The 26,383-nt window shown below is 37.9% G+C and overlaps 3 protein-coding genes across 6 annotated transcripts; all 3 read right to left on the bottom strand.

The window, feature by feature from the left end:
- Positions 1–262: 262 nt before the first annotated feature.
- Positions 263–13,815, bottom strand: LOC113671824 (photoreceptor-specific nuclear receptor). 2 transcript variants are annotated; one of them, XM_027188083.2, is made up of 4 exons: positions 9,931–10,088; positions 9,157–9,438; positions 4,146–4,703; positions 263–1,090 (listed from the first exon to the last, which is right to left on the bottom strand). In XM_027188083.2, the coding sequence occupies exons 1-4, from the start codon at positions 9,956–9,958 to the stop codon at positions 849–851; spliced, it is 1,110 nt and encodes a 369-aa protein (XP_027043884.1). In that variant the 5' UTR covers positions 9,959–10,088; the 3' UTR covers positions 263–848. The 2 variants fall into 2 exon arrangements, with proteins under 2 accessions (XP_027043884.1, XP_089070009.1); XM_089213883.1 differs by lacking the exons at positions 9,157–9,438; positions 9,931–10,088 and adding an exon at positions 13,572–13,815.
- Positions 13,816–16,409: 2,594 nt separating this feature from the next.
- Positions 16,410–22,680, bottom strand: LOC113671781 (matrilin-1). Of its 2 annotated transcripts, XM_089214583.1 has the most exons (10): positions 22,549–22,573; positions 22,225–22,245; positions 21,684–21,746; positions 20,543–20,681; positions 19,714–19,827; positions 19,059–19,231; positions 18,635–18,767; positions 17,730–18,000; positions 17,052–17,225; positions 16,410–16,619 (listed from the first exon to the last, which is right to left on the bottom strand). In XM_089214583.1, the coding sequence occupies exons 1-9, from the start codon at positions 22,556–22,558 to the stop codon at positions 17,052–17,054; spliced, it is 1,098 nt and encodes a 365-aa protein (XP_089070709.1). In that variant the 5' UTR covers positions 22,559–22,573; the 3' UTR covers positions 16,410–16,619. The 2 variants fall into 2 exon arrangements, with proteins under 2 accessions (XP_089070709.1, XP_027043835.2); XM_027188034.2 differs by lacking the exon at positions 22,225–22,245 and having other exon boundaries at positions 22,549–22,680.
- A 1,373-nt stretch (positions 22,681–24,053) lies between these two features.
- Positions 24,054–26,173, bottom strand: LOC113671825 (octopamine receptor beta-2R-like). Of its 2 annotated transcripts, none has more exons than XM_027188084.2 (2): positions 25,970–26,173; positions 24,054–25,683 (listed from the first exon to the last, which is right to left on the bottom strand). In XM_027188084.2, exon 2 carries the CDS (start codon positions 25,486–25,488, stop codon positions 24,421–24,423), a length of 1,068 nt encoding a protein of 355 aa, XP_027043885.2. In that variant the 5' UTR covers positions 25,489–25,683; positions 25,970–26,173; the 3' UTR covers positions 24,054–24,420. The 2 variants fall into 2 exon arrangements, with proteins under 2 accessions (XP_027043885.2, XP_089070708.1); XM_089214582.1 differs by having other exon boundaries at positions 24,054–25,543; positions 25,970–26,164.
- Positions 26,174–26,383: the final 210 nt, after the last annotated feature.

Here is a 26,383-nt window from a genome sequence, read left to right as displayed (position 1 = left end):
GGAGTCTACTTAAGGAGACCAGGAACTGAAACGAAAAAAAAAGAAACAGCCAATTGCCTGAGGCGCGGGAAAACGCGGTTGACCAAGTTGCAGTTGGTCTGGTTTTGCATTTGATAGGTTGAGATATTGATGCGAATTTTTTTGACCAATCAAAAGGGGGAAGCAAATCCCATGCAAACACGGATTGCCTGCGACTCTCAGGTTACAATCGCTCTATCATGGGAGTTAAATGGTTAACACTGAAACACAACTAGAGCACAAGCAATGTAAGGATTTCTCACTTTAATACAAATCTACATCAGTTTCAGTCTATTTTTCAGTAGAGGAGGTTGTACAATGTTTCCGCAAGTGCGCACCGTCGGTTATCATCGAATATTTAAAGCTTGCTAAAGAAGCCTTCAGTCATGTCCTTACTCTAAATTAAAGATTGGTTTTATCTCTCCTGAAAATTGAAAGTTGTATTCTTTATCGAAGAACATTGATTTTCGTAAGTTGTCCTTCAATGACTTCATGTGTTCTTTATGGACAACTCTCTGTGTTTCAGTTGCCACAAGAAGAACGCGCAAAAGTGCGTTTTATTTCCTAGCTTACATTAATTAATTGTTTGTTAACTTACGGTCAATGTTCTTTCAAGAGCCGATTTATATTCTATAAACGAAAAAGTGAATGTGGCTACGATTCACTAATCATGACTTGTAAAGGTTGCCATCTCTAGTATGATACAATCTTAAAAACCATACAACTTTCGAAAAGTAAGTCACTTCGACCGAGCAGCTATTGTGGTATAGGTTGTCTTTGTTCTACGTAAGCGCTCGTATTTTGGTTATCGATCTATGAACGAGTCCTGTTCAGCTTGACTTGAACATGTCGCAAAGCAAGCTCTCAATAGCCACGCTCCCGATCGTTTGCCGGAAGAACAGTTCTTCAATAGTTTTAGGATTCACCATCCTCAGGGACGGCAGCATCAAGAGAAGCTTCCCAAAGCGAACTTGCTGACCGGGAAAGTGCCTCCTGATGTAATCTCCCAGCATGATCTGTGCTTGGTCTTGATAGCACTCCACTTGCTGTGGATCTCGCAGTCCTCTGAGCTCTGATTTTTAGGGGGAAAAAACTTTTGTCAGCGAGGACGGAACGGTTGGTTAAAGATTAGTGTAGACAGGGGGAGATGCAAGATTATCTGGAAGGGATGTTTTAACATATGGAGGGAAGGTATACCAAGATATGTTGTTAATTTTAAAAAATTCACTTTCATTGACCCAGAGGGAGGTTAACAGATGGTTTAAAGCAAGTTTGAGGCGTGCATCTTTCATATTTGGCTTAACCCTGCGAGTCGGATAAGTTGTCCTCGTGACTTGAATTCTCATGCAATTCACAGTAATATTTTAGTGCAATAGTGAATGAGTAAGTGAATTTTCGGACGGGCTTAACAAGCTGTGTGATAGGCTAGCTACTTGAATAGAACGTGATGTTTTACTCGGTGTCCACTGATTTCATTGACGCTCAAAACTGAGTTGACCACAACATTTGATATCGTTATACACAATGAAACGCCCAAGGAGTACCGTGTATGAGAGCAATTACAAAATTTTAATAAATTAAAGTTCTTTGTGGGACACTAGCCATGTATATGTAAAGGATTATTTACTTCATGAGAGATTTTTTAGTCTTAGTCAACAACGATCTAGGAACGAGGAACATAGTGTTGTATGTACATCGCCTAATGTCACGAGAGATGTAAAAACAAAAAAATTTCCTAGTTAATTCACTCAGTTGCCCGTATGCCTATGTAAAGAAAACAGGTCAACCTTCATTTGACGACCGAGCTTTCAGATAAACAAACGTAAAGAAATCATGTGAACAAAACTTTTAGGGAGTGAGTTTCCTCTTGCTCTTTAAGATTTGAAGAAGAGGACAGACCAAATTTATTTTCCCTCATCATGCTACCCTTCAGCTGATTAACCCACGGGAAGTCAACCCACTTTTCGAGTTTACGGGTGTATCATGTTATGTCCAGCTTCATTTCGGCATTCCTGTAAAGTTTTCCTTTCCTAAGACGTGTCTAAAACGTTTCAAAAACAGTGTCAATTGAAAGTTAATGAATAAGTCATAAAAAAGCTTTAATAAAATCACTGATTTTTACCGACTTGTATCGTGACTTACTTAGTAACGTGGTAAGTTGGGTCAGAATAGCAGTAAATTGGACATATTACCGAATAAAACTTGACATTCGAAGCATGACGGGTGGTAAAATGATCCCAGATTATTTTTTTATTGAATTACTCTCCAAGAAACACCTGTTTTTAGGAAAACCGCAGAGTAAAAATATCCGTCACGTTGCTTTCAAGCCACAGACACTAAAGACGAGAACTTTCATTATTTAGCATTGTTAGATATTATGTATCGATACAGAGACATTCATTTTATCATGCACTTTTAGAAGAAAATCGATATTTTTGCGTCATGGATTTCCTCTAACCCAGTGATATCGAAAAAGTAGATTTGATATATCGAGAACTATTTAAGCTTTGAGTGATTCGCAAGTGTTTTGATATTCGAAAGTTCGAAAATATTTCATACCTTCTCGATTGTTTTTCCATATGCTAGGAGCATGCAACAGAAGAAAGGGCAGGAATAGAAAACTATACGCATTTAAATTTTTCAGTGTTTTCCTTGTCTGGTAACAACTGTTTTCTATTCAGAGCTTGTGGTGTGTAAACATCAAATACCTGCCCTTTACAATGCCGCCCAATTTTGGACTGCAGGCTGTAGATGGTAATCTTAGAGTACTCCATTCGAGTACCAATTTGTCTTGTTGCGGTATGTTCCATTAAGCACTTTGTTATAATCTCTATCCTCTCAAACCCACGTCAACTTGAAGTCCTTTGAAGAGACTTCGAACTCCGACAGTGGAATAACGAGACTCTAAACTATTTGACAAATATAAAAAACAAACTTCATATGTTTTCAAGTTTCTCACAAAAACACGCGTTGTTGCACTGAAGATCATAAAACTCTCGCAATTGGTCACAAATAAATTGAAAGCTAGATTTCAGGCCGCCTGACTTAATGTTTTATATTTAAAGGCAAAATTATTCGATGCAGATAACAAGTCAGATGGGGTTTCTGCGACATCATAAATATGAAAGAGTATAAGTTTCATATTTGATTAAAGTTAATACGAGAAATTCACTACGGTCGTAATTAGGCATATTTCAATAACCGAAGCACACAGTCTTATTAAGAAATTCAATCATAGAGAAATGGTTCTTTTAATTATAAATGAGAAGCAGTGTAGGCTTGTTGCGCGCAGCAAAGCGTATTGTAATTAGCGTAAATTAAGCGGCTTTGATTTTTCTATGATATGGTTATTGATACGCACAGTTAATAAAGAAGAACTAAAAAACTCCCTACACGAGGCTAATCTTCTTGGCGTTTTAATCTAAGTGGTTAGCAGCGCGCGACTCCGACCTACACAACATGTGCTCGTGTGGAGTTCCAAATAGATTACTCGTTTCTAGAATAAATTTTACTTTCAAAATACAAGACTTCTAATTTTGAATCATTAGTGGGGTTTTAAGAAAGGTCAGACCATTAAGAACAAGAACGCCCATTTCTGTTACAAGCACTCAGTGTAAATGCTTTCTAAACCCAATCCATCACAAGATAAAGACCTCAATGAACCTGAGGCGTATGATAAGCTATTGTACCTTTTGCTTCGTTGTTTTTCTTTAAAAACGTGTCAAAAACAGTATACAAAGCATGGTTTTAATATTCTTCTGTTTTGTGCCATCACCAAGTAGAATAAAAGTTTTGCTTAACATGAAAATTAAAAACTTCCATATTTAAATAATAACTTTTGGAAGCAGTACTTTTCTTCAATACTTCATAATGTATGTCCTGTTTACATCTCGTAAGACATGTGAATATAATTTTTTTCGAAAAACTGCTATAGAATATATTCCTACGAGAGATTATTCGGGCGGGATTTATAATGCGGATTTTAGTGAAATGACGATATGATTTCTTATTTATTCAAGTTTTTTGTGAGATGCACATCAGCTTGACCACGACGAATGGGACAAATTAAACATAAAAAAGGCAGTATATTCTTTTTAAAGCTCTGATGCTAAATTCTATCAACTCACCGGATTTAAAAAGAACCACTGCTTTCAAACACGCAAACTCCGCTTCGCCAACTTGAAGACTTCGAAATCGCGCACTGATTTCTTGCAGCATACGAATATCGGCCATAGTAGCGACAATCTTTTCCGCAGGCGTGTTATCCACATGCATTCCTGCCGCGGCCAGGAGAGGTGCTACCTCGAGAGGCATGTTCCACTGGACGGCTCCCATGATAAATAACTCCCTCCAGCCTTCCTCCAGCAAAATAACTTGATCTCTAAACGGCAAATTCACAAACGAAGGGATATTTCGCGCCCATTTTACTGAGATAAACAACAAACGCGCTGCAGATTCACAGATGGCATCGGGTGTCGAGCAGTACAGCGAGGTAGCGATTTCTTGTTGCGATGGATAAGGAATTCCTGGCGCTTGATGCCCAAAGCGATGTACGGCTTCCCGACAGGGTTCCGCGACAATCAGACTCGTCAGGAAGTCACTGTTCACGAGTTTGCTGGCGTATTCATCCCCCATGGGCGGTTTGAGAAGGCGAGCGGAATTCGGTTGTCTTTCTTGTTGCACGGCTAGAAAACGACAAAATAAGACAATTCGTTTGATATTTGTAGCAAAATATGAAAGAATTTGGACGTGATTCTGCTTTCTAAACAATCGCACGGCAACAGAAATAGAATGCATGGTAACAAGTGCGAGAAAAGGGATTTTTATAATCTATATGGCGAGAAACCTTTTGGGAGGTTTACGATCCATGGTTGCATATATCAATAATTAAGATAAGATTATAGGACAAAATTACAGTACAGTTTATAGTTTTAGTAGTTTTGAAAGAAATTCCCCTCCAAGCAATACTGCACGTTTTCTTCCCACAGTGAAAATACAATGTTTTAAATTCAAAATATGTAAGAGCATAAGTCTTTGATTCACTGTAGTCAAATTTATCGTTTTAATCAAAAAGTTGGCATGTTTCATTTAGCGCTCGCCTTGATTGTATTTGCTTTACACTTGAAAGACATTTTCACCGCGAACTCTTGAAGAATGTGTTCAGGTTAAACTGTATACCTATTCATGCAATTTAAAAGAGTGAAACTACAAGATATTGTTTTAGGCTACATATCGAAGTTATATAACCGTTGAATGAATTTTTTAGAAGGTCATGTCACTGGATTCCGGCCAAGGAGTTTTTTCTTTTCCTAGAGAATATCCATTTTTCGCGTCGAAATTTGTGATGTATATCGATAACGTGTTGAGCGCAGTAGCTATCTGTAAATTTGTTCTTGCCAATGCAGCCCTAAGACGTATTAATAGATAAAAGCTATGAAACCTTAACTATGAAATATTTAAAATGCACCACCTTGAGTAACATCTTGTTTGAGAGTGGCAGCAGATATTTTATTCATGCGAAGCATAACAAGGAACACCTTTTCAGAGACATGATTATATTTTTCTTTTCTTTAACCTTTTAATTTTTTTACCGAGAAGTTTGATATTCATTCGACTATTTGTGGCGACAGCATGGGATATTTCAGTCTTAAAATAAAAGATATCTTCTTAAAATTAACTATCAGGTAAATTGTTGATCAATTTTAGGAAAGTGCAAAATGTGTTGTTTAGAGCCGTTAACATTGCTTAGACATACCTTTGCATCCTAGAAACAAAACGGTTCTGAACTTTTACAAATATTATGAAACCTATGCCTCATTTACACCGTCGATAACTCAATATTATGAAAATTGTCAGCCTTCAAGTCATACTAATTCTATCGTTTTTTTGCTGACAAAAGTCTGTCGAACTAGGAGACTGAACAACCGGTGCTTTTGTTTGGAATGAGTTCTGATGCTTTGGCCTGGCAACATACTGAAGATTGTCAATGGCCATACATTGTACTTGCATTTTCAAACCCAACTATGAGAACAATAAAAAGTTCTCTTAGTAGAAGCGTACCTGTTCTTTTAACAGTATAACCTAGGAAACGATTCACAAAAGGTTTTTTTTTCAATTACATTATACTTGGCGCACGGGCCTCTCTGTTTATGACTCGAACAATACAGCGGGTGTTTTAGTGACACGTTACTTAACGAGTCTTCACATGGTTTGAAGTGCTTTCATTACGATAAAGCCAGAAAAACATCTTTTAAATGACTCGCTAATTTTCAGCCCTTCTCACCCCGTGGACTTGTTACCACAGAGACCATCCAGAAGCAGAACATTCCCGCATTCATTCCGCTGGTTATGACTTGCTGACAGCATAAGAAAAGGAAAAAGAACCACCCTATTTTATTTGTCATTTCAGTGCCATTTTTAATAGTAGTTATTTCATTGATTTTCTGCAACGTTCGTCTGACTCTTTCAGATCTGACGTTGAAAACTGTGACCCATCTTTATGTATTCTAGATCTGTCATCAACGCAAAGAATAAAAAATTTTCGCATTTAAACATATTATTTCGAACAAAATTAGAATGCAGTGTCAGTTCTATTTTGGATAAAAAAAACCTTTCTGTAGCATTCTTTTTTAAAACCCTAATTTTTTTTATTTCCAGTTAATATTGAAGTTGAATTGCACATGGTTGAAAGAAGCTCTATGATTTGGAGAGTTAAGTTTCTCGACTTTATGAAAAGCGGTTAAGTTTTCTAGCGTGTCTAGTTAGTTCTCAGTAGACAGGAAAGGTAATATTCAACCTGCACGAACACTTCTATTTCAAAGAACGTTAAAACAAATGCGTTTGCTCGCAAGCAACGTAAGTGAGTTGAGGGCGCTGTTTTCTATCAAGGAAACTTGTAACGCGTAAGAATTTCTGATAACACTAATTTTTTGTCGCAAATTGATTGTGGCTTTAAAATACTAGCAGCGGATAGACCTCCTGCTTGTTGTTCATCAGCGACATATCTTCGTAAAGGAAGAAACTATCTTGGCATTTAGTGGTTTCATAAAAAATCTTGGGCTTCATCAAATGAGTGCTTGGAAAGCAGCTTTTCACACGCAACTCAACAGCGTGACGAGTAGTTTGCGAAACTTTTTTTTAGAGGGAAGTCGGTGCATTTATAACATTATCAAAACTCGAGAGGATCAGATGACATAACAACCTGTTTATAATCGAGTTAAATTGTAATGTCTCATCCAAGACAATGTACAGAACGAAGCATAGAAAACGAGAAACCATTGTTCACTACAAACGCACGTACAACACAAAAGCTGTTTCTTAAACATAGCATACTATACGGAACCTTTAAGCAACTTACGTTCTTCGAAAAGAAGCTTAAAGGCGTCGAAAACGCGAATTAATAGCGAAAAATGGATATTTTCAGTGAGGGCGGGTTTTCAGCAACACCAGTAAGAATATCGTAAAAAAAAAAAAGGCGTTTCAATATTTTTAGGGCGCCACGCGTTTTTGTTTACCTTTGGATCGAGTTCCCACTGTCCGTCCCTATATTACAATAGTATATCACTATCGATATTAATCTATTCAAAACAAGCGGCGTGGAGGTTCTAAATTGCCTAAATTTCAAATAAACCATAATTGTGTTAACACCGGTTCTCTAGCTTGGCAAGAGTAATTTCTTTTCGTTGAGAACCCAGTTTGAATCAAGACACTGCTTTTGCTTCGAAGCTGTGCAGTTTAAGTAAGGCTTCAAAGTCCGAGTTGCACAAAGTTTTTTTAAACCGAGAAATTGTATTGAGAAAAGACAATAGGAGCATTTGTTTCTTCACTGAAGAACTCAGTTTATTGTTTATCAAAGAATACGGGTGAGTTTCCTTTGAAAAGAAAAACACGGTCTGTCTATTTTAATGAATGGAACAAAATGTCTTTGCAATTGATCTGGTGATCACCTGCGGTAAAAGATTTAGGGCGACATCCCAACACATTCAATCTTTTTCGCCTCCCAGAAGCCAAGAGGCGAATTTTCTGATGCACTAGTAGCTTATGTAGCGCCCTTTATACATTACAACTAAAGGAAAGTATCTCCTTCTCAAGGAAACCACCAACTGTTTTTTTTCCTCGTGAATCATTTGAAAGACCTGTTTTCACCTGTGCTCATTAGCTGGACATATGTCCTTCTCGGGAATGCCGCAGATTATCACTTGAAACAATTTACTGTTTTTCTAATCTGCCCGAGATATCATGCTAGCTTTTCATTAGGACACATTTATTTACTCATTTCGTTGGGAAACTCTAATTTCTTAGAGAACTACATGGCCTTGGCTTAGAATAAATAAACTTTAATTGCGAAGGTTCTTAAACCGCAGCTTGCGAAAATACACAGTGATTTGTTGTCAGCAAAGAATGGAAGGAAAGTTTGACGTTTCCTTTTTATTATAAAGATTAATTGGAACTAATTGCTGTCTTCGAAATTCAATGTATTTAGGGAACAATGTGGCTCCACCGGAGTATCAAAATATCATCTACCAAATATCTATCACATTGTCAAATTAAAGAAAATTCCGAAATACCAAACATTGTAAAATACGGTAAAAACCTTCGGGCGCTTTCAATCTTTATCAAACATATCTTCCCTAATTCAACTTACACATCAAACAGATTCTTGCAAATCGACTTTGGGAACTTTTCGACAAAATTCTGCAATTTTAACGTTTTGGATCTCCCAAGTAAACATTCTGTCGCCAAATTAAAATTTAATTTTTTCCCAAAGTGAAAGGAAATGAAGCGCATTCCACGCTACAAGGAAAAACATCACAAACAAAATCAGCTAGAATCATCATCGCTTCAAATTTTTTAGAAAAGCTTTCCACCTTCTTTGAACCTTAATGATATATTATAGAATGAGTTACAAAACAACACGTACAATGCGTTTTGCCCGTCGATTATTCGACAATGATACACTGGAATTAGGTTAAGCCCCTCTCTTAAGATATGTGCCAAAAACGAAAACAAATTTTATGATCGGGGCGAGTTTTAATTGCTTGGCCGTCCATTGAGCCACTTGCGGGGCGTGAGCGTGTTGCGTTGATGATGAGCTGATGGCGATCGAAAAATAACTTTACGAGTAACTTTCTCACTTACCAAACCTGTTCATCTTGACATCGAGGCATTTCTGAAACCGGCAAGCTTGACACTGATTTCGTCGTTTCTTGTCAACAACACAATTTCCGTTGCCCTTACAGGAGTAGACCATGTCTCTTCGCACGCTACGCATGAAGAAACCGCTACAGCCATCGCACGTATAAACTCCGTAGTGCCTTCCAGACGAAATATCCCCGCAAACTTTGCACAGCACTTCGGGTTTACGCTCAATCGATTCTTGTTTCTTCGGGGAAGAGCTCTCGCGCTCCATGTCTCGCTCTTCTGAATAATGCGATAGTCAAAACAAAAAAGTCACAAAACCGTTGAATGAGTGTCGCAAGACCCTAAGTGTCGAAGCTTTGAACTTGCTTTGGATTAATTTCAAATCTATCTGAGCAAAATAATACTCCAACAAGGCAGCGGAATAGAGTTTAGCCAAAGAAATATTTTTCACTGGTATAATAATTTTGGTTTCCTGTGATTCCATGGAAATGGAATAGCACCAGAGGAAGCCTTTCCCCAGGCGTAATTGAAATACCAAGACGAGCTACACAGTTACGCGCCGTCCGAAGTGAAAAAAATAAAGACGGAGTCTACATTTTTGTAGCGGAAACATAGCTACACCTCAGTGTCGTATTCTAGCTAATGGGATTTTAATTAAAAGTAAAACCCTTTAAGAACTCTAAACTTTTAAACTCACTCCATGGAAAACTTCCGTAGTCTTGTCAATAGAATACCGAAAGAATGAGTAAACTTAAACTCTCTTCGTCCTACCTACTACGGTGTGTTGTTCGACCTCCATGTCTTCACCGGACCAAAAAACGGCGAGTAAAAATTGGCGAATTCCTCTTCTGAGGTCGTGGCGTTTTATAGTCTCTGACGAATGGTAAAGAGGCTTTTGGACTTGTACACTGCTGTCGCACCTTGTAGTTTGACTAGACCAGCTGCCAGGATAATCACGTGACCCACCTGAGCGGCGATTGGCTGGTAAAGCTAATTAAAGGTGGGTGCCTCAAATGAAAGACCGTGTAGATCGCTAGCATCTTTGTAATTTAATCTGCTCATCAATGACTTTTGTTTGGGCGGTAAAGTGTTTTCGCAGCTTTTTTACACTTTCATTCGCCATCAAAACAATTAGCGATCCATTGCTTTGAAATGTTGAATCTATGTATATAGAATCTGTAGATAATGTGTTCGACACGTGCTGTCCAAACAGGAGCCATATATCGTCCATATTGGAAAAGTTTCTTGTCCGCAAATACTTTCCAAACAACTTTCTCCGAAGACAGGGGGAGCTACAGTTGTATGGCTTTATTTTCGCAACCTACGTTGCAAGACACCATTGTATAACTTTAATTACAGTATCACCGCATTCAAAACTGCTTGTTTTCTTACAAACGGCTCATATCACACCACGAAATTTAATTATCGGTACGCATTATGTGTTTAGAGCACCGAGTGTGAATATAGGTAATTTGTGGCACGCGCCGCCCCAGAGTTTTCTTTTTCATTGCGAGGGTCTTCGATTGGCTTCCACAGAATTGAAATGGTTTAAATTTTAAAGCAATGAAATAGCTTTCTTTTTTTACCGATAGAAACCCCAAGGAAATCGATGTCAGATTTATTTAGGAGTTGCGTTCGGAAATTGCCCAGTGTCTTGTTCATATTGTTCTAGTCACCTGCCAGTGCTATATGCGTCAAGTTTAGATTTCATAATAATAGCCAAGTGATTTTTTTTCACACCGTTGTCACAAGGATAGGTTTAATTGTGATTTGATTTAGAAATTTTGCATCCGACTGTCAACAGGGACTGTGATATTAATAAAGGAGGCATAAACTCTAGCCTTGTGCTTATCTTTTGGTAAAGTACAAATGTTTTAAACCTTAAATTGCCCTGCTGTCATCACCGTTCATCTAACACTACGAGGAAATTGTTGCCAGTGCTTAGATTATACATGTCCGCGGTTTTACACGTTTTGTAAACATAAAAGAGATATTTTTCTATCACCAAGATAAATGTATAATTGATTAGAAATATCGATACGACATCTTAGCAGGAAGGGAATCTTCTAATCAATGGCTACCGGCGAAATTAACGCGTTTTACCGCACAAAGTATATATTTTTATTTTTACATCCGCTATCACTGTAGCATTTTGACATTTTTCGATAATTCTGAGAAATTTCACTCTTGTTTTAAGTAAAATAAGGGAAAATACGAGTTTTTTTTCAAGCAGTCATAGAAGCGAAAAGAATACAATGAAAATAATTTACCGCTCAAGATACTCTGCCAAACAAAACACGATTGTTTCCAAGATGGAATTAGATACATTCTAAGCCAATTACTAAGGACAAATTCCCAGTGGCTACAAAGACACTTGAATAAAATTTGATATTTCCAGATAAATAAAGACCTGATTATGATCCGTTGAAAGTTTACATTAGACTAACGTCCTTCACCGCAGCAGATGGCAAAAGAGAATTGGCTTTTACCCTTGAAAATGTAAACTCAAATTTCCTCTCATTCGCATTTGTTTGCTCATTCTTTTCTCAGTCGGTCTAAATTGAGATGGCCGCTGTCCTGAAGAATAAAGTCTTTGTTTTAACACACGTTTTTTAATATCATTTTAATAAACGTGCACAGCAGAAATGTCATTCACAGTGCCAAACAAGCCATCAGATAATCAAAATACCTCGATTTATTCCAAAGTTTCATAAAACTACACAACTTGAGACGCACAAACCGGTTGCTTTGGCTCTCTATAAATCTCTTAATTTCTCTCTCTTCCTCTTTATTCCCTTTTTTACCCGAGCAGTAAATTTAACAAAGCTATTTAATAGAAGATGGATCATTAGACAGGTAGTAATGATCCAGTTAAAGAGTTACGCTGGTCAAAATGTGTTATTTCAACTTTATCTGATCATGAAACAACTTCAGTTTTTCTCATGTCAAACCATCTCTTATCCTTTTGCTGAAAGCGCACATTATTCTTTCTCAAAGACGGTGTATGAAACTTTTCAGTACAGATTTTATGACGCACAAAAATGAAACCGAAGTTTTACCGTGGAATATGTTTTTTGATAAAATGTCCGCGCGCTTTGCGCAAAGCGTCTAAAATTGTCCAATTAATATTTGTAAAGAAAAAATAGAAAGTAGAGTAAATATAACATGATATCTGATTGCTTTCTAAAGATGTCATACCCACAATTTAAACCTGAAAAAAAGCGCAATTTAATTAGACTAAAACTGCTAGATAATTGGCCATTTTCTTTGAATTGGTTTTTAATTCCGGCTTATTTTACAAAGACAGAAAGTGGTTTATTTACTTTAACTATTCACTTTCTGTTAAAAGGCGCATCTCCGGCGTCTAATAAGAAATAAATTGGATGTGAGTTTTATCCTCCGCTACATATTCGACACTTACCCTGAAACAATGCTAATGTTTTTCACCTGCACTGCATGTACTTCCCTACGATTTCCGTTCTTGAGGAAAGTATCTCTTTTGTATCTGACTAATAAACCTTACTGTTTTTTTTTTTTTTTAATTTTATTTTTAATAGAATTTCCAGTTGTCCTTCTAAAGTTCAAATTTTACATGGGTGGAAAAATTAAGAAAACTACCTTCAATGTAGAGGGGATAGTCTCAAAGTTCATGCCGCGTTTTATGATTCTGTGAATTTGTTTGCTAGTGACCAGTAAACATAGATTTCGTGCAAACGAAAAAAAATATACCAATTGGCATCCGTTTTCGGGACTTGTATGCTGACAAAGGGAGATTCGCCGTTTCGTTTGGAAGCCATTAGTCAGTAAAACCACTGGCTGAAAATCAGTTTTTAGATATATGTTTCAAAGTTCTCTTTCAAAGATAATTTTAGTTTTCGTCAAGTTTCCAAGAAAATAAATGAAATACGAGAACGTTTGGTTTATTTCTTTCGTGGTCTTCGCAAATTTTCCACAGCATACAAATGCAATAAGATTGAGCTACTGTCATTATCATTATTTTAACTTTTGCCGTGTCCTTGAAGCATCGTTGCTTTGTGTGACAAAAGACGCTGATTTAAAACAATTGCCAAAATCTAAGTGAACATATCCCTTTTTTTGAGAAGATCAAAGGATTAGATCTGCATTTGTTTCATATTTAGACAAACGATTTATTTCTTAAGGCCAATATCATTTTTCAGGTACTTCTTTACATCGCATATTTATTGAAATACATGAAGAATAGCTTTATTTTCTTCCAGTTTCATAACACGGGCCTCGATAATGATTACGACAACTTTCATTTAAGGTCAGTTTAAAAACGATTGATGGCGTGAGCTCAATGAGAATGTAACATTCTATTCCAACCAAGTCAAAGAAAATAACTGAGTATAACAAATTACGTTACGTGTAAGATACAAATGTTGATACTACACCTGATAAACAGTTGCGCAACGACACTTTTAAAGACCTTTGGGCTGCAGGACGATAACACTTTGAATTCAAAGTCCTCGAATTGTAGAACTGGTGCATTATACTGGCGGGAAATTTACCCTTACCGTCAGCAATATCCGACGAGTTTTTGCAAAAATCTTTTCCTGACATAAACTTGATACTTACACGTTAGCATTTTTTTAAACCTTTCCAATCACAAGAGGCTTACTTTGGTCCGATAATCACGACTGTACAATTTTTGCTCCTCATAAAAGGGCTCAACAACAGTTCGCTAACAATCGCGTGTCCGAGGTCGAATTCATCCAATAATCTAAAGTCGAGATTAAATTGTTTAATTGTATTCTTTGATTATGATGGAAGGCCTCGAAACCAAGCGGCAGTTACCCGTCCCAGGTAACATATGAAGTTCCCCGACCGCCCCCCCCCCTCCCACTTACCCTTCATCCAACCCCCCCTTACGGCTAAAGGATAAAATGTTGGGCCATTTTACAGCTGGTTATGTTATTTTCTTTCCGTTGCAGTCATAAGAAAAGTTATTACGGTTGACTTTTTTCGACTAACGGTTAAATTTCTCAATTTTTACGCCTACCGGCTAAATTTTGTGGCTGTTTTACGGCTTACGGTCAACCTCATTGAGATCAGTTATCACTTTAAGATAGCGCTATGTACTTCTCATATACATTCATCGTATTGAAACTTCTACTGTCTCTCATTGATTCGATTCTTATCACATTTTGGACGGAGAAAGTAAAGAAACCCAATAGCTGGTCGATAATTAAAACAGGTTGCAGAAAGGAAGTTTAACCAACCGTATTTTAACTCAAGACGTTCTTAATTAAATCATAAAAAAAGCCGTTTTATTGTATGGTACTGAGATCTGAATTTGAATGAGCAGGGTGTGTGTGCACAGCGATTTATCTTTAACAATCTTTTCAATTTTCAGCGGCAGAATACATATTTGATATTTGTACAACTGACACGATTTAAAAACAGTTAGCACGGACGCACGTGTCACCAAAACAAGAAGCCGCCAGGGCATAAAATGATTCGAAAAAAGAAAACGACAAAACTAGCGAACCGTTCTAGAGGATTTGATGTTTGAGCGTCATTTAGAAACTTTGATAGTGTTGGTCAGCAGAACTGCGAAATGATGTATATAATATGAGAGACGAAAGAGAACTTTCATTGCCTTGTTGGACATAGCACGTGGATAAATACGATGTTTCTGGGCGTCGGCTTCACAAAGTCAACTTTTTCGCACGGCTTTGTGAACACGCGTGAGTGCGCTTCGGACTTCAAGTGAAGATAAATTATCAATTGAGATTAAAACACCGACAATGAAGTACTACTTGCATTCTTTCTAAGTTGAAAAAGGGCAAGCGATCTAATATTTTATCTCTCAGAAAAAGGAACAACACAGACGTCTGGTCTATTATTGCAAGCGAACCAGTGAGAGGTACAGAACTAATTATTTCTGAAAAGCACAAATTGTAAATCCTTTTAGGCGGTTGCGTCAGGTGATAGAAATGTTTCATAGTTGATCATTGGCTGTCAAGTAGTTTGGAAGTGTTAATCCTTTCGAGCGCGCCAGTTTGCACTACAAATAGGAATACCCAGTAACACGAAAAGAATAATTTTACAGTGATCTTTCCCTTGTGATATTGAAATCAGTCTTTGTCGGGAACAGAGATAATAAACCTAACTTTCTGATGGTAAAAGCCGCAAAAGTGGCAGAAAGTTCAAAAGATGAATCCTCAAAGAGTAAATTTATTCAATTTAATTACTATTATCAGAGCTTAAGCCTCTCTTAAGCCTAATATAAACAGAGTTCGTATTTCAATGTTCGTGGTCATCCAAATCATCACTGAGTACAAAGAAAATATACAAAAATAAGTTCTTTTATTCGTGGCAGCTAAGTACGCAGAGGTTGAGAACTTTTACGAATTCTACTGCTGTTGATCTGCGCATAAAAGGACAAATGTCAGTTGATTAAAACCCGATTATCTTGGACTTAAGGGAAATCCGTTTTCCATGTTTTATTGTATATTTAGAGAATTATTTTGAGTGCGCTTTTTTCGTGTATGTGTTTTGCCGAGGCAGCCTGGCGTGTAGTGTTATCGTAACTGAAGCTGCATTGTGTCCACACAAAAATCAAAGGAGTTTGGCGAACAAAACAAGTATATTCACAGCTAAACTCTGAAACAAAATTTCATAATAGCCATAAAATTTTTAGCGCATTCTTGACCCTTCGCACTCTAACGACAGTGCTTATATACTCCAGACTGTTCTCTATACATTTCCCATGATAATGCAGGAGAATATGTTGAGCGATCAAGAACTCTTTAGGTTGGTGATCATTTCCTTTCTTCTCATGACCTTTATGTGTGATTCAGAGGCGATACTGTTTGGAGAAATTAGATGCTGGTCACTCTTAGGTGTTTAAGGGTTCAGTTGTGAAACTCATGAATCATAACTGATCAACCCCATAAGTATCCTTGAAAAGATACTTAAATGAGCAAATACATTAAGGTAAATGTTGAAGATTAAGTGACTTATTGAACAATGCTTAGATTTATGTTATAGTAGGACTGATTGTACTTTGTATTCTGTTTGTTCTTTGGAAAATTTGTTCAAGCGTATTCGTTTGAGATTTGCAATTCAAAGATATTCTCTGACCTGTTGACATCGATTCAAGAAGCCTTAGAGCAAAATCCCGCTTTCAAAAAATCCTTGCTCGAGAAAAGGGTTGGATGTTACAGTTACATCATTTGAAAGTTCGAAACTGAACACAAATCAAAAAGTTTACTTGAGTCAGTGTATTCCGTCTTCATACAGTTTTAATGAAATGCACAACAACTTCAGTATCCTGAAAAAATCAGGCCATAAACACATGAACTGAAATCAATATATTTTGATATGTTATAAGCACTGAAAATGAAGCTAGCTTGTTCCAACTTTGATTAACAGAGTGTGCGTTATTTAAATAGCTGCTACCAACAGGCTTTGTTCACCTACTTTGCGCTTTACTTCTGCAAGATAAAGTCAGAGAGATACTCAAATTACAATGTGACATGGTCAGTTCACTAACGTTCATAGCCAACTGTATAATCTTTGAAACCTAAACCATGTTTGTAAAGTGCACAATGAACGACTTATTTTTTAGGAATTATAAAGATAAAGTCATTGAATTTTGTCTTTGTTTGTTTGTTTTTTTTTTTATTCTATCTATTGGAAAGGTGTTTCCACCTGTTTGTGAATAGTGACAACAAGGCTCCCAAAAAAATACTCTGAGGAACATTTTATCAATCAAAACCACTTGGGGATAAATTTGGAGGTCCACTGACTTTAAACGACGCGTGCGTCCAAAGGAATCTGTCCCTGAGGTCCTAGAGAACATTTCTTCCTCGGCCTTAGAAAGTTCTGATCGTGTCATGTTACTAATTCACAAGGTGTCGACTTACCTAGTGCCCAGTCCCACAAGTTCCGCGGACAAGCTGTTCTATTGTCTGGTGCGCCTTTGCCAGTACCTCATCAAATGAAGTCAAAAGGATCACGTTCTTTTCCGCAATGTTTGCAAGCTCACGAGAATCTACATCGCTACCGACACCAATTGCTATGATATGAACACCTAAGGCCTGTAGACAGAAAACATGAACGAGAAATAGATGAATTTGTGTGGATGGAGTCACACACATGTGGCTTGGACAGACTCGTATACACACAAGTGCTTAAGTGCTATGCAGAAGTCCCCTTTACAGCTGGTTATGAAAATGTGGTGAACGAAACCTTTTATTTATCAAGTTGATGACCTAAAGAAAGCCAATAACATAACTGTTCTGATCACATCTACAATAATGTTGCATGACAAAAGGAATGAAATAGAACTAGTTGTATGTCATGAAAAAATATCTGAAATAGCATGAGTTAACGTGCTTGTCAGAATTATAACTTAAATTTTGCTGTCAAAATAACCTCTGATATTTAGAAACTAACGAAAGGGAAATCAAGGACTGTTCAGGAGGCAAAGAGTAATGCTTAAATTATTACAGTATGACAAATAGCGTGAAGTTTATAAATAGCCGTGACAATACAGCCTACAATAGAATGTGAAGAGGAACTCGCATTGTTGATAAACCTACCCTCAGATATGAAGAGGGTTGTTTGACTGCCAGGCTTCCTCCGTGCGTTATTCCATCAGTCATAAGGATACATGTCCTGGGCACACCATGTCTGGGAGCCCCCTTAAATATCTTATCTTTCACCTCCTTCAAAGCCAGGTGCGTGAGTGTAGAACCTCCAGTGTATCGCATCTCACCAACCTTGTTTTTGACCCCATGTAGGGAGTACAAAACAGAGTCTTCTAAAGTTAGGTCAATGCACACATGATGATCGTACCTCAAAAGGGCGAATCTTCAACAAAAATAGAAAATTAGCATGAATAGCGTGTGAGAACAGAGCCGGAGACGCAATGGCCAGGTGATTGATTCGCTAAAAAGAGTTTGGAAAGAACATTCTAGGTTCAAACCGTGGGTGTGGGTCATTTTGTTGAGCTCTTCGGCAAGACACCGCACTCTCACAGTGCCATTCACCTCCCAAGGATATAGGTAGGTTCCGTCAAACTGTCAGGGAAGCCTGGAGGGGGGGGGGGAGGGGAGAGTTGGTATAGTGCACTATCCACTATCCAGAGAGAGTACCAGGACGGACTAGCCATCTCCCGTGATTCGAGATGGGCAGCCTCTCGGTTCAAGTGCACAAATAATATCGTATTGCTCTGAAACAACTAGGTCACGGTTTGTACACGAATCAAACCTTATCTCTCGTGGGCCATTTATAATCTCTTTCACTGTTCACGTTTTGGTTTTCCCCTTACCTATTTAGCGTGGGAAAACTTTTACCCAGTTCAGGTGTCCTTAAAAGCATCACTTGTGCAGTTTCCGAAAAATCTGTGGTTCTTTCAAGCAAATCTTCAGCGCACTCGAAATTTTGGAGCAGATTCCACCCCATTCGAGCTCATTTACATAAAACTTTTCTCGCTGACACTGACCTTGTACCACTGTCAGGGAAGTCAAAGCGATCCACAAACAGCTTAAGGAATTGAATAATCCTGTTGAAATTAGCCTGTGTTACACTCCCGGACGTATCGATCACAAAGGCAACATCCACGGCTCTCCGGCAGCCTGGAACAAGAAATTGGGAATAATCTAAGGGATCAGTGTTTATTGCGTTTTTCGTTTTGTGAAATATTTTGTATGACCTACGGTGATAATGGAAGCCAATTTTATGCGCAGCGACGTAGAAAACGTCCTTATCCTCGGGGTATGAAAGCTAACTCTCCTTTTGATCTCTGTATGTTTCTGTGAAAGGGTAACACCCAAAGACACTCTGCCGGTTACCTTTCCTCTTCGTCATGTACCTAAGATTTGGAAACTACAGCGTCCCTTAGGCTCACACAATAAGGAGAAAAATACCATATCCTCCTCCACTGGCTATTCCCTGATATGATACTTGCTTCCCCGGCTGTTTTTTGAATTCGTAGAAGTAAACTCTAAATGCACGTCCAACGCACATTGACTTAGGATCCTCTTCTTTGCAAGGCTTGAAAGATTCACCAACACATCTGTCCTCCGAATCTATGGGGTACCTGTATACAAAGCAGAAACCGAGATAAGAACAAGGCGAGTTTATATAATTCAATCAGTGAAAACTCCATATCTTCCTTTTCAAAAGTGTTCTGCTAAACTCGGTAAAATATTTTGTGCTTTTTGCAATTGAATTTTCTTCTATTGCGTTTATTACCTCCTCGGAAACTTTGCAAAAGCGCAGGGCAGCCGTTTTTAAAGTTAGCGCCCCTGTTATAATCACCTTTCGCGAAATGATCATAGCGATATGTGACGCAATCCTCGGCCAATCAGGGCGCGCGTATTTCTTCAATCACCTGAGCAATTATACAAATATTGATTAACATTAATTGACCCCATTAATAAAGACTGTATTTAACCGACTGACTTGGTTACCTTACATTGTACACCCTTCTGTTTATTGATTAAACAGTTACGTATACTGAAGTCGAAAATGCCAACTTTCCAGCGTATCATGCAAGTTGAGTAAAAAGCGATAATGCACCTTGGAAAGAGTTCTTTTAAAGACTCACTGCTTCCCCAACACTCTCCATAATACTGTAAAGCGAACCACTGAAGGTTTTGACGCTTGGCTTCAGTTGCGCAGCGACAAGCCAAGCTAGAATAAAATATTGAGAAAATAAGTTACGTAGTGTTTTAAAAGTGCGAGAAATGCTACCCAGGCCCTCACACATGTCGGGGTATATTGTTATCCCATCTCCCCGCTGCGGTGCTGGCCCTGAACAGAATTTCGTGAGGCGAACCTCGTCACGAGGTCCTCATTTAGTAGAAGAAGTCAAATTGAGACGACAGTGTTTCGACATTCTTTTACCACTGGGGATTTCCATGTTTATGTTATCATTGAATTGAAAAAAGTAAGGACGGTTAGCCGGTTTCTTTGGCTCCTTTCATTATTTTTAGTCTTTCAATTCAACCCCGTTTCTCGAAAGTTCAATTAGTTAACGGTCCTGCAAAGTTGTCTTTTGCCGCATTTGCAGTCAAGATCGAGATATCAGTGGGCACGGAGTTCAAGCAAAAATAGAGTTAAGAAAGGAAACAGAATAGATCAGGGTTCTGAGCTTAGACCCGCTCTACTATACCTTAGATCTAGCATTTAAAACAAGGCTCTAGACCCTTTAAGTTACCGAAACGTTTAAGAAACAACTGGGCCTTAGCAGGTCCTAAAGACGAAACCAAGCTAAAGCTGGCACTGGGAGGCAAGCGTTCCTACAACAATGCTATCTTGGTTCCTCCAAATATCCACTCGTTGTAAGACTCTGTCCATTACCGACATAATAAACTTATTGCCGGCCGGTGACCTATGCATTCTTTACCTGATGAGATAAGGTTTCCAATGACTCCAGCTTATCTTGACTGTAGAACCCGGATTTCGATCACTAAACAGTAACACCATCTCCCGTGCAGTATCTTTACGGCAGCCGGCTTTGATCCAGTTTTCTGATTGGCAATGTCCTGTCCAGGGTATAGACAGTTCATAAGGGGCTGGTCATTATTTATAACCTGGGGGGGAGGGTTGGAGAATTCTGGTGGTGTCAAGATAAAATTTCCTGTTCCCCCTATAAGGCTCTGTAATATTTTTATGATACACCTGACCCACCCCTCATTGGCAGTTAATTGGCAGTCAATTTTCTATAGTCCCTTCTTCAAATTTTGTCGTTGACGACTGATCTCCCCAGGGTCTCCCTTGAAAACCATGCCATCCCCCCTCCGAAAAAAAAACTTATCCCCTTCTCCCCCTCCCCCTTCCACACACAGTAAACACACAGGCGATGAAAAATGACCGGTTCCTAAGTTTAACATAATATACAATGAAAAAAACAGTAACGGCTAACTAAGATTTCTTCAAGATTAGAAGCCTTACTTTGTTATTAAAAGCTTTCATTCAGAAATGAGTGGTAACGCTAGAACTTGAGGTCTGAAAGCTGGGTTTATCAATTTCTTTCAACATTCATTTCAGGGCCGCCATTGAGCCACTGCACTTGTGATTGTTTGCTGTGTTTTAGAAATCTATCATGCTAGCCATCTCAACAAAAGGCAGTGACCAAATTCATTTTACAAGATATTTTCATTCATTTAACGGTCAGGTTATAAAATGATCTCCAAGTCAAATGCATTTTGCTGCTGAAAAGCGGGAAAAGGTCCTGACCCGCTTGTTCCCAAACTCCAATTTGTGACCCTCCTTTTTAAATGCCGCGCACATCCCTGCAGTCAACTTATGAAGTTAACACCCTTGAGCTGATAAGTGTGTTTATTCTCATTTCTTGGTTGCTGGATAATGTATTGAAAGTGTAAGGAGAAGTTGCGTGTCAGTCACTACTGGCATTTAAAGGATAAACGAGAAGACGAGGCTACAGAGCGAAGCGCGTCCCACAGAACGGTGGGGCCCTCTGTTACTACAAGATTCCAGTTTATAAATTCGTTTTCGACAAGTCATTTATCTTTGACGCACTTTACCTGATCCACTGGGTAGCGAAGTGAATCCGTTTACAATCAATATAAAGATCAAAAGCTGGAAAACTAATGACAATAACAATCAATGGTCAGTAACTAGAGTTGTACTATTTGTAAACGCTTGCAGCTAAGAAAAAGACATCCCTGAGATGTCTTATTATGATAAAGGTATATTGTTTAAAAACTAACCAGCTATTGCTCATTTTTCTTAGGGATCCTGAAAATCAACCTTAAAACCTTTTGAAATAGCCATTGGCAATTTCCCTTCCTTACAGTTTTCTTTCAGAGGCCGAAGTAGAATCATTAATAATGAATCGTAGGGATTAATGAAATGAGAACGAATCAGGAATTTCTTTCTTAACACTTGGGAATCATGAATTGCGAAATACAACCAAGGAATGAATCAAGAACATCGCGATCATTAAAAAAAAGGACAAGAATTACGAAAATCGAAAGTCAAATGATTTCAGTTACACACTCGATTTTTTCTCGAGAAATCTTTAATCTTTTTTTATAACATTAAAGGCTGTTTAGATGACCCCACTGTAGGATAGTATTCCGGACCCTTCTCCTCCGTAAAAAGACCGAAGATGAGATGAAAAATTGTGATTTAAAATAAAAATAAAAAAGTATTAAAGAAAGAGGATTTTAACGGCCATAGTACGTCTAAATTCATATTTCAGTAGCTTTGGTTTACTTACTACCCTTTTCTTTGCCTTGATAGCATTTTTTTAAGGGAGAGTAGGAATAGGGGAAGCAATCAGAAAGGGTATTTCAAGCAGAAGAGTCGTGAATGATGGTTTAAGTTTTCTAAATCCAGTATCAGATGGTATAAGTAACTATATGCCCACTGCCGACTACCACTTACCTTTTCTCATTGTAGAAGTTCTGAAGTATTGTTAATTCTTAAAATTTTTTACACATATATTTCTGCTGGTTACAACCTGGATTTTCTTACCAAACCTGCTGGAGGTTTTCTCAAAACTGCCTATAGCTGTATGAGGTAATTCATTGTATTATTTCTTTTTTATTTCAACTAATATAGGACTGTCGCTAATTTATTGCCATGGAAGCTTCAGTGGCTGTAGCACCCTTTACAAGCTTGCCCTATGTGTCTTGAAATTCTGGTCAATGTTGAAAATCAAAGGGAATTGTTACAGTGAAGTAGTTACCCCTGGTTATGTTAAATTGGTTAATATTTCTGATTATTTAAAATCTTGCGAGAAGACAACGCTTGCTCTCAGTTACGAGCACAGTATGTTGTATATCCCACAATAACCGAGCTAGGAGCAACATCCAGCATGTAAAAGCCAACATGAGTCCTACTCACAGAGGAAGTCAAGTGGTAACTTTAATTTCATACCCTCAGTTTCATTCCAGGCATTCAATTTCGTATGTCTATTAATTTCATCTCCAAAATTACAAAATTTCAAGTAAGCAGTAAAACCCCGTAATATATTAATGTACAAGGGAAATTATAACATCATTACCAAACATGTTCCCTTCATTTAGTAATTTTAGACAAGCTGTCGTCAGGGAGGCATTGTTTCAGCTGAGAAAAAGCAAATTGAATGGTGAAAAATCATACTCCCACTCCGACAAAAATCTGTACGCGCGAACAATTTCCGAAAGCAGTGAGTTGTACTGAGGTGATATTTTCAGTTCGCACAAAAAAATATAGGTCATTGATTTCACCGGCAGTTTTGAAGAAAATTCCATGCTTTTTTTCCTGCGACGCATAAAACATGATACAAATCCAGTTCGTAATAATGCCTTGATTTATGGAGCATTTAGACGTCAAAGAAAATTTAACAGAACACTTTTAATTACGACAACAAGAAAGAGCGTAAAAGAGATGATATAAAAGTGACCATCGATTCCATGATTGCTCTGTTCCATGATTATACTTTTTGTCAATGTGTGCATGATATTGATTACAAAAGTTGGTCAACCAGGAGCACATTTAAAGGCAAAGTGTTTTAATACACTAAAGCTAAACCAGATCATATTAACGCAACCTATAATTTATGCGCCACGAGAATTTAGATGCGTGAGTGACCTGGTGAGACAACATAATTTTTTTCTAAATTTTTGGCTGTAGATCACAAGTCAACGAAGTCTTCTCTTTGTGTATCTGACGTTTTAGTCAAGAGAATTTCTAAACTGGTCCTATTTGATATTGCGACCAGTAGAGGTAATCCTAATGGAAAGGGGTTCTTCCGGCCCTCTTAACAAACATGAATGTATTTCATGGTGATATTGATTCAGAGTTGATAGCGCCGTGTAGGTGGGAAAAGTCTGTTGTGTAATATTCGAGAGTTGAAACGTAATGTTTTACAGCAAATCAAACGGAAAAAATGAACAACACAATCCTTAAAATCAAAGCCAAAGAACAACAATATTTTAATGAACAAAAAAAAATTTGTGGTTCAGAGCGGACCCTGTTTACGAACGGATGAACGCAGTTGCTGAAAAGTTCATTTTTTGACGTGTGACATTTGCCGTTAACGATACACTTGACTTCTGAATTAACAAGAACGCCGCTGGAAAGTTACTCTCGTAATAACTTTTGCCGACTCTTCATTCTCTTAAATAAGAAAAAAAAACATATACATATTTTACAATGTTGTAAGTTTATAAATCGCTGCAGAACTTTTAAAATGATATTCAAATGAAAGCTAATTGTGCAGCAGACGAAGGTGACAAGACTGGGTAAAATTTTTAAGGGCGATTGGAGTAACTATTGATGTTGAGAATATCGGTTTAACAAATTGCTCTTTCTATCGCCTGTTATTCTCTCTTGTTGAATATTTGTTGCTAAGTCCTCGTTCCCTACGTAACGCTCACAGCATAAAACGCTCTTAAAAGCGCGCCTGAAACTGCGATTTATCAAACCATAGATGATGGAGTTCATGGCACTATTTAACATAGCAAGCCATGTAGTCGCCACGAAAAAAGAATCGTCCCAGTTGCAGTTCGGGTCAATAATGCAGAAAACACCGATTGAATGCGGAAACCAGCAGAGGCAGAAAGTTCCTATCACAATTGCAATCATGACAGTTGCTTTATATTCCTTTTTTGTCTTTTTTTCTCCGGTCGGGACCTTTTTCCCACATCTTTCGGAAGAGATCTCACCGACTTTGATGACATTGATGCGCTGGCGCTGCCTTATGGCTGTTTTTAAAATAATACAGTACAACACAGCCGTTATAAGAAAAGGTACAAAAAGGAAAATGAAGGCGAAAATGAGCGTGTAAGCAAAATTCCGTTCCCAATTCACTGTGCAAAGCGCTTCGAATTTCAAGAACTTGAATTCAGAGAAAATGAACGTGGAAAACGCACATATAACAGCTTGCAACCAAATACAGCTAATGATGATTTTCACCCGTTTAGTAGTAATTAATGTTTCGTAACTCAAAGGATAGACTATTGCTATGAATCGTTCGATGCTTACGAAAGTTAATGTGCATATCGATGCTTCGCAGAAAATAGAGTTTAACGCGCCAAGGATTTGGCACATTACTGTCCCGAAGATCCAGTCGTAAGTTATGGAAGAGACGAGCGTAAAAGGCATCGCTAGTACAGCGAGAAATAAATCCGCGATCGCTAGGTTCAAAACAAAAACATTCGTCTTGGTTTGTAGACAAGTGAAGCGATACAAGGATGTCAAAATCAAAGAGTTCCCGAATACAGCAGCGAGAATTATTAAACCCAAAATGGTTGCTTCGAAGCACACTGTTACCAAGGAACGTGGGTCGCCTTCTGTAGTTGCTTGCGTTGATGTATTGACTTCCTGTAAAATATCCATTTTTTCCTCTTTCCTCTCGCGTTACGAACATACACCAAAACCAGACGTAGAGAATCTGCAATCAGTCAGAGATTGCGCCCGATATTGCTTTATTTTTTGCAACAGTTTGTCACGAAGTTCAAGCCGAGAAGCGAACAGTTCACCCTCTCGAAACAGATGGACGTCACTGAATGGTTATCAATATTTCATACAGAGCTGTAATTAGATGAAAAATAATAAAGCCTTAAAGGCAACAACGCTATATGTTTACAAATCAGCACCCAAATAGGTTTTTTCCTTACACTGATGTGTGTTTCATGGAAAATAAATGAAGATTTCCTACTTTTTCTGGTAGAAAATATTGGTTGAAACTATAAAGCCTCAATCTATTCTAATAAAACACTCTTGTCGAAAATGCATATTTAACCTGGTTAGTTCCAGGGCGTGAAATCGCGCTTGGGTAAAGACAAATTTTTTCCTCAGTCAAGTTTTAATCGCATACCTCCCTTAGTTCCTCTCAGCGAATGACTGTCACTTTCCCTTTACAAATTTCCGCCATCGCTTTCTAGTCAGAAACCTTCCCGCGGACAGAAGAATGAATTTGAAAGTATCAAACTTAAGCAGGCTGTTTTTCTCCAAAACCATAATGAGCCGCTGATGCGTCTATTTCGATCATAAGCAATTTATGATAGTTTATTTCGATCATGAGAAATTTATGTGGGTTTTTTCAATTTATGGCTGTCTTCCAGAGCCTCGGCTAAAAAATTAAAAATTGAGACGTGAAAACTGACTTAATGGCAGAAAATGCTTGGCTGTGTAAACACAATTTCGACATCGCCGGAAAATTTTGTTTGGGAAAGTTGCTCAACGTTGACAGAGGACTTTGCTCATTTAATTTCGATGTGCAACAAATTCT

Source organism: Pocillopora damicornis, chromosome 8 (assembly GCF_964200805.1).
Source record: "Pocillopora damicornis chromosome 8, jaPocDami1.2, whole genome shotgun sequence".
Taxonomy (NCBI): Eukaryota; Metazoa; Cnidaria; class Anthozoa; order Scleractinia; family Pocilloporidae; genus Pocillopora; species Pocillopora damicornis.
Note: the sequence above shows the minus strand (reverse complement) of the source record. Positions and strands in the feature narration are given on the sequence as shown.